Source organism: Anolis carolinensis, chromosome 1 (genome assembly GCF_035594765.1).
Source record: "Anolis carolinensis isolate JA03-04 chromosome 1, rAnoCar3.1.pri, whole genome shotgun sequence".
Classification (NCBI taxonomy): domain Eukaryota; kingdom Metazoa; phylum Chordata; class Lepidosauria; order Squamata; family Dactyloidae; genus Anolis; species Anolis carolinensis.
In genome coordinates this window covers 237,775,834-237,783,196 of record NC_085841.1, presented here as the reverse complement: position 1 = coordinate 237,783,196, position 7,363 = coordinate 237,775,834, and the positions used below count along the sequence as shown (strand labels likewise).

Below are 7,363 nucleotides of genomic sequence, written 5' to 3'. Positions count from 1 at the left end.
ATAGAGGAAATAGGTCTGCAAAGTGTTGCATGTCAACAAAGACAAAAGTGGAAAAGTTTGTCGTCTTCCCAATTATAAGGGTTTTTCCCCCAGTCTAGCATCTCTAATCACCACAATGAGGAATGTATACCCTATGGAGGCCAGGGACCAGAGCTAAAATGGCTTCCAAGCTAGAGAGCTAAATGAATACTGCCATTGTTCTTCATGTAAGATGGTGGGCAATCACACTCTGGAATACGCTTTGCCCACCTCCCCTCACCCCCTTTAGGAAAAGCTACTTGTGGAAGCACCTGGATGCTTTCCTGAAGGAAACAATTTCAAAAAGGTTGTGAAAGGTCTTCTCTTCATTCCATTGGTTGCTCAGCAAGTCTTCTCCACCAACTTTCTTTTTCCAACTGGTAAATGGCTGTGTGCTGGACAGTGAGCTGGGGAGTAGGTGCAAATAACACCTCTGTAGCCTGGATATTTTTACAAGGCATTTTATTGGGGGAGGAACTATTATGCCTGCCTGGTTACACAAGTGGGGGAAGGATAGGCAGGAAGGCAGGCAGGGTCATGAACCCATGTTAGGAGGGCATACTTAACTAATGGTCCTGCTGTTAGTCACTCAATCATGGGCACCGTGGGGTTCCCGGTTCCTGCCTCCCCTCTCCCCCAAAGGGATCATAGTCTGTCATTTCAAGCCTCACAAGACTTGGGAATGTCCTCCAAGGCCCTTTAGTTGCCCTATCCTGCCATTTCTCTTCCACTTGTTATGAAAGAAGCAGGAAGCCTGTGAGCTATTAAAAAGACAGAGACTCTTCCACTATACCAAATAGAGCACTGATTTTAGCTTCTCTCTTTATGCCAATTATAGTCATTTTTAAGGATGCTGGTACTAAGTAACATTACTTATTTGGGGATGCTAGGACTAAGCACAAAGCCTGGCTACTTCATTGCAATTCAGTAGCGGCAAGGTCATGGCTTGTTATTGCAGAAATGGTCCGGAGTGCCGGCACTATGGTTTCTTTGTAGTGTAGGGTCTTCAGAGGCATTGGGGTTACACTGGAAGGCTTTTTATTTTAAGGAAAATCAGGAGTGCTGGTGCTGTTGTCTTCCTCTGGAACGTCTCCTATGTTAATAGGTTATTTCAACATGCTTGGAAGTTGTCACAGTGATATCCTACTACAGGGTCTCTGGGGCATTGCAGGAGCAAACAGATTATTTATTTATAGCAGGTTCTCTTAACAAGCAGGAAGAATTTGTGTCGTGGCCTCTCTCCTCCCTAAGCAAGTATGTTAGTGGTTAATCAGAGTTGTTCTATTGCTCCTTATTATCATCCGATGAGCACAGACCTATATATGCTCTTTAGCTCTTGAGTGGAAGTTAGCTGTGGGATTTTAAATGCTGAGCCAGTAAAACTAACTTTTAATGTGCTTTACATTCTACTACTCTATAAGTACTACTTATTTATTATAAGACTTGCATATGATCCTTCTGTTACAGTAGATTGGCCAAGAAGCTTGGGGGCTTGCTTGTAAAGTAGAGGGCATTTGCATACCAGATTTCAACATAGGAAAAGGCTAGTGCTCATTTCAGCACATGCTCCTTTGTTCTTGTAGGATCACTGGAGAAGTATACTGGTTGATGGAAGATCTGACTCAGCTCCTCTTCCACTCAGCTTGGAAGTGTGAGATACATTTGCTGCAAGGGCTGCCTTGCTAGAATCAACACTCTTTCCTCAGTGGAAGAAAGAGAAGATGAAAAGACTGGAACTTGCCTGTATTAATGACAGTAGGAACGAACAACTGAGGAACTAATGTGGAGAGAAATTAATCAGAACTGAAAATAAAGAGGAAAGGAGATGACTTCACAGAGAGGGCTGAAAAACGGTGGGACTATGAGGGTCTTCCGCCTCCCCACAAAAGGAAGACATGAGCCCGTTCGAAGGTGGGAGTGTTGTGGGCGTGGCACTTACCAGAGATAGCACCAGATGGTGCCACGCTCCTTCCTGAGGGAGACAGCAGCCACTTGAGAAAAACTGAAGGAATATAAGGTATCTGTGTAGTGCAACCCCCAGTGTTGAGTTGGGAGAAAGGGAAGGATAACATAGGTGGGACAGGCAAGGCTCCCTCGCTGGAGCAGGCGCAAGCGCAGCTTCAGACTAAGGGAGCCATTTCTCCAAGGCTATTTGAAATGAGAGAGGAAATGGGTGACAGGGTAGTGCAGTGAATCAATGCCTAGCACTTGGCAGATGCCTAGGAGCTTGAGGCAGGCCTCCTGGCGACTAGAACTGGCACAGGCCACATTGCAGTAGGGCTCTTCATACTCGCTGGACACCAGCTCATCATCAAGCAGGTTGAGGCGGATAACCCCACGCTCGTGCAGGGCCTGAAGTGCCTCCAAGCTGGCAGTGGACTTAAGGGCTTGCAAGTGCTGTGAGACCAAGCACATCACTCCCACCAGGTGTGTGCGGGGGCGAGAGCGGGCAGGCAAGATTGGAGCCACTCCACAGGCAACCATGACAGAGGCCAGCATGATGTCGGCTCCATAGATCTCTTGGATCCAGTCGCGGAGATAGAAGCCACCCATGCGGGGGTTGATCTCAATGAGCTTGGGGCCAGCTGCTGTCAACTTGAGCTCCACATTGAAGACACCATCAGTGAGGCCACAGCCTAAGCAGCACTGGTAAGCAGCACGGATGAGTTGTGCCTCACGGTCAGGGGGCAGACACGTTGGCATGCAGGCTGCCGTCTCAGTGAAGTTGGGTACCCGGGTGGGTCCGTTGTCAGACACAAATGCCCCCAGCATCCTCCCTTCATATATCACCAGATCCACATCATGCTCAGTTCCAGACACGTATTCCATCAACAGCATGGCGTTGCCCCAGCCCAGCCCGATGCCTGGATGGTCAGAGTCATCCTGTAGATCCCTGGAAATCTTGTCGAAGTGCAGATGGCATTGCTGTGCATCCTCCACCAGCTTCACCCCCACTGCTCCTGCCCCGTACTCTAACTTCATGACCCCAGGAAAGTTGATGTGGCTGGCAGCTCGCTCCACATCAGCATGACTCTCCAGGTGGCAGCAGGGCACAGCATAGAGAGCTGCTGAGGGCCAACGGGCCCCCTCTTTGCGCCGCCGCAGCAAGTGCAAGTGAGTGCGGCTCTTCTGTTTGGCCACGCGCATGGCAGTGGGGGAGCTGCAGCGCAAGCCCAGCCCTTCACACATCAGTGCTGTCAAGACCATGCAGTCATCCCAGTAGGAGAGGCAGCCATCCAGGTGCAGGCCCCGTTCCTGCACAAGCCCCAGTAGATGCTGGGCATGCTCCTCGTCCCTTTTGTGGTCTGTGGTGTCATAGTGGATGAAGGTCTGCACCAGCTGGGAGGCAAAGTGATTGGGGTCGGACTCCACCAGGTGGATCTGGGGAAGGGAAAGATGAAAGAGAAAGAAAGAGGAAGGAGGGGAGGGAGAGAAGGATGTGGAGTGGAAACAGGGATGGGGAAGAGGGAAGGGAAGATACAAAAGGGTAGAGATGCAGAGAAGGTGGGAGAAAAATCAAGAGATGCATCACTACTGACAGTTTCAGAGAAGGCCAGCTCCTTCGAACCAGGGCATATCAGAGTAGCTCACTGGAAAGAGGGCATAGTCCGCAGGCAGCTGATCCCCACCTTGGGAAAGGTGCCCATTCCTCCACCACCCACAGACTTGGGGGAGGTAGGGGTGGGGGGAAATGGGATCTAAGCTTTCCCTGTTTCTGCAGTAACTGAAGATCCATTGTCCCCAAATTTGGCAGGAGGGGAATGAAGTGCTGGGACAAGACCAAGGCTGGCAGTATGAGGGAGATAGGAGGGGCAGAGTCTTGAGACAAAATGAACCAGCCAGTTGTATGGAGAAATGGACAGGAGGGCTGTACTTCTGTTCTCCATCTCCTGAGCCCATTTATCTCGATTCATATTAGACCAAAGACCAAGGAGATATCTTCATTCAGCTCACTGGCTCTTGTGAGCCCTACACAGGAAGTGGATGGTGGGATAGGCATAACTGTTCACTGCTGCTGCCTTTTGGCATGGACATCCAGCAACTTCAGAGAATGGAGACAGTTCAAACACAGTTTCCCCCCTCCCTTTAAAAAGTACTAAGCCATTTTCCAAGTGAATCTTGGATAAACGTACAGACTGTCCTATTGTGGAGGTGCGGCTGTTGATGTGGACTCTGGCATATGTGTAGCCAGTGTGACCCTTTCAGGGTCTAGGAGTTGAGAGGGACAAACACCATTCTCAGTCTCAGAGGAGAAAGCTGGCATCATCACAACTGGGCCTCGAGGACAGGACAATGAAGAGAATTGCTGCTGCTACCACCACTGCCTAAACCACCAGCTGATCTTTCTCTGTCCCTTTCTACCCACTTGTTCGGATTGAATTCCCATACTCCCACCACAGTCCCCACATGCCTTTCCTCATTTGTTCCCCCTTGTTGTCTTCCATCTACTTAGAGGGCCCTCCTTTCATTTTCAACCTAAATTATTTGTGAGCCGTAGAAATATGATGTAGAGGCTGGAAGACACTCAAAGCAGTTAATTCTTGAAACTGTACTGTCTTCTCATCTCCTTTAAAGGAGGGAACAGTCTGCACGTAATAATGTCCTAACCTTTTGAAAGGGACTATGTTTCTATCCAGAGTTTGGAAAAGCCCAAAAAAAACAGGTGTTTGGGAAGGCTGAAAATGGAGGGAAGTCAAAAGGATTTTCCTGAGAAAGCTGCCTAGATATTTCTTTGTTACTCAGCACTAGGTGCCCCACCCAGTTTCACTGATAGGTTTCCTGTACCTTTAAATAGTCACATGCCCTTCTGCAACTACCGTGACCAGGGGAGGGAAACATCCATTTCTACTTCTCAGGCTGCTTTTCAAGATCAGGAACCTTACTAAAATAGGTGAGGGCGGGGGAACTAACAACCCACTGATGTCTCACTCCACAAATGGCTGGTACTTGAGGGAAGCGGGGATCCAAAAGATCCAGAATCTACATGGTGGACTCATCCGCTGTGCCCCGCATCTGCTTCTTAGCGCTATTTGTGGAGAGAGGATGTTAAAGAGGCAGCTGTAGCTGTGCCTGAAATCCACAAGAGCTGACCAGAACTCATTTCAATCCCCAGTGACTCTTCCATCAGAAGATTGCTTCTGGGTTAAGCCCTACAATGCCCTGCTTGAAGTCATCCTGATAAAGATGGCCAGCCTCAAGAACATAGTTGGGGAAGAGCCAATGCCAGAATTGGCACAAGCAGGCACCCCGAAATAAAATGAGCAAGCCCTTTATGACGGGTGGTGGTATGTAGAAGGGGGATCTCTTTGGCTTTCTCCCCTCTCTGGGCTTAGATGGCACCAAGTAGTTTATATGATATGGACAGGGGTTGTGGGGGTTTGGTGCTTCTCTAGCTAGTCCATCCTGCAGCCTGCAAGGGGCTGCATGGGTCCGGTTTCCGCATCTTACTTTTAGCCCGTAGTCCCTGGCTGCCTCCCAGACGAACTTTTTGCTGACTCCGCCGGCCCCAATCACCAGCACGTGTTTGCCCTCCATCAGGTGGCACTGTGCACGGCGCAGCATCGTCTCCACGAGGGGGCATGCCACCTCGCCCAGCGGGGAGCCCACCACCCGGCCCATCGACTCGAAGATGGAGCAGGTCTCCAAGCACAGCTGCGAGTTCATCTCTAGGGCCACCAGCTGCAGCACCTGCTCCTCTGAGCTCAGGAGAAAATCCACACCTGGGAAAATGAGGGAAGAAAACATCCTGTCAGCCAACAAGGCCTAGCTCTGTCAATGCACATTCTGGTGAACTCAGTGTTAAATCATAGAGCCATTGTCTTCTTCCAGGAATCTCAAAAGAAAGTGTGTAAATGAATAAACTCTCAAAAGCAATATTGCTAGATGGGAGTTGGGAATTGTAAGGAAAAAAAAGTATAAATCCCAAAGGTCCATCTAACCTAGTTTTCTGTGTCTTTACAGTGACATACTAGGTGCCTCCGAAGTGTGTACAGTTAGAAGGCAATAGCTCTCTCCTGGTGTTGTCAGAGAGAAATTTTAATCAGTAGGATACTGTATCTGAAAGTAGGGGGATCCCTATAGACCTCAAGATTAATCACAAGGTTTAGAAAGTTATTTTGTACTATAGGATCTCTTAAACATCACCTATATATATAAAAGGGTAATGAAATTTCAGCCTAGGACAAAACAACAAAACTACACATTCCAGAAACACTAAACTTGGCAGCACAACCCCTCATCCATGCCTCTACGTTCATACAACAAAAAGAAAAGAAAAATAAAGTCCTAATTAGAGGGGGAGGAATAGTTGTTTTTATTCAATTGCTGCCAGTTAGAAGGCTAAGCTCTGCCCATTTGGTCTCCCAGCAACCCACTCAGCCCAGGGGACAGGCAGAGTTAGGCCTCACTTAGGCCTCTTCCACACTGCCTATAAAATACAGATTATCTGATTTGAACTGGATTATATGGCAGTGTAGACTCAAGGCCCTTCCACACAGCTATATAACCCATTTATAATGGACTTAATGTCAGGGGAAAACCTTTACCCTTTACTTTAACTACCACCAATTCCTCAATACTTTATTTCCCATACCACCATACTACGCCACAGCAACGCGTGGCCGGGCACAGCTAGTAGAATTATAAAGTTGGAAGACACCACATGGGCCATCTACTTCTAGCCCCTGCCATGCAGGAAAGGCGCAAAGCACCACTGACAAATGGCCATCCAGCTTCTGTTTTAAAGCTTCCAAAGAAAGAACTTATCCGTTTCTGATAAAGTGAGGCATTCTGTGAGATCAAAATGAAGTGGCAACTAGGTCATATCTGACTTTCATTAGTCTGAGAAAAAACAATTTCCATGGGAACTGATAGTCCAAAGATATTGCTCAGGCATTTGCAACAGCTATACTAAATTTCAGGCATTTGCAACAGCTATAACAGTCATTTCAACAATAATAGGTCAAGAGGTCCCTCACAGTAAGTGGATTTTTGAAGCTTCATAGATGGCTAATGTAATCCTAGAGGATTATGTAGGAGGTCACAAAGAACCAGAATTTAAGAGTTTAACTACTTCCAAGGGAGATTCCAAAGAGGCACAGCTCTAGGGCTGTGGAGTTTTGGATCCCAACCTACAGGACCAAGAAGTTTCAGAGCATTCCATTGTGTGGACAACAACTTATGAGATCCATATTATTAAGTCCTACTGAGCCATGAATTTCACTGGCTGACCTTGAGATGGTCACTTCCCCAGCTTGGTTGAATTCATAGGATTGTTGTAAGCCATAAAATGGAATGGAGATGTGACTAATAAGTAACTAAGAAAATAAATAAATGTCCAATATAA

The 7,363-nt window shown here is 47.7% G+C and overlaps 1 protein-coding gene across 6 annotated transcripts in view; it reads right to left on the bottom strand.

Moving 5' to 3' along the window:
- Window positions 1–463: 463 nt before the first annotated feature.
- Window positions 464–7,363, bottom strand: part of carns1 (carnosine synthase 1) — a 36,101-nt gene continuing 29,201 nt past the window's right edge. For 5 of the 6 annotated variants that reach the window (XM_062967194.1, XM_062967199.1, XM_062967196.1 and 2 more), the window contains 2 exons: window positions 5,467–5,738; window positions 464–3,399 (listed from right to left, as the gene is read on the bottom strand). In XM_062967194.1, coding sequence (XP_062823264.1) covers window positions 2,167–3,399; window positions 5,467–5,738 — 1,505 coding nt within the window. In that variant the 3' untranslated portion in view covers window positions 464–2,166. The remainder of the gene's footprint in view (window positions 3,400–5,466; window positions 5,739–7,363) is intronic. The other variant, XM_062967198.1, reaches the window with a different exon arrangement.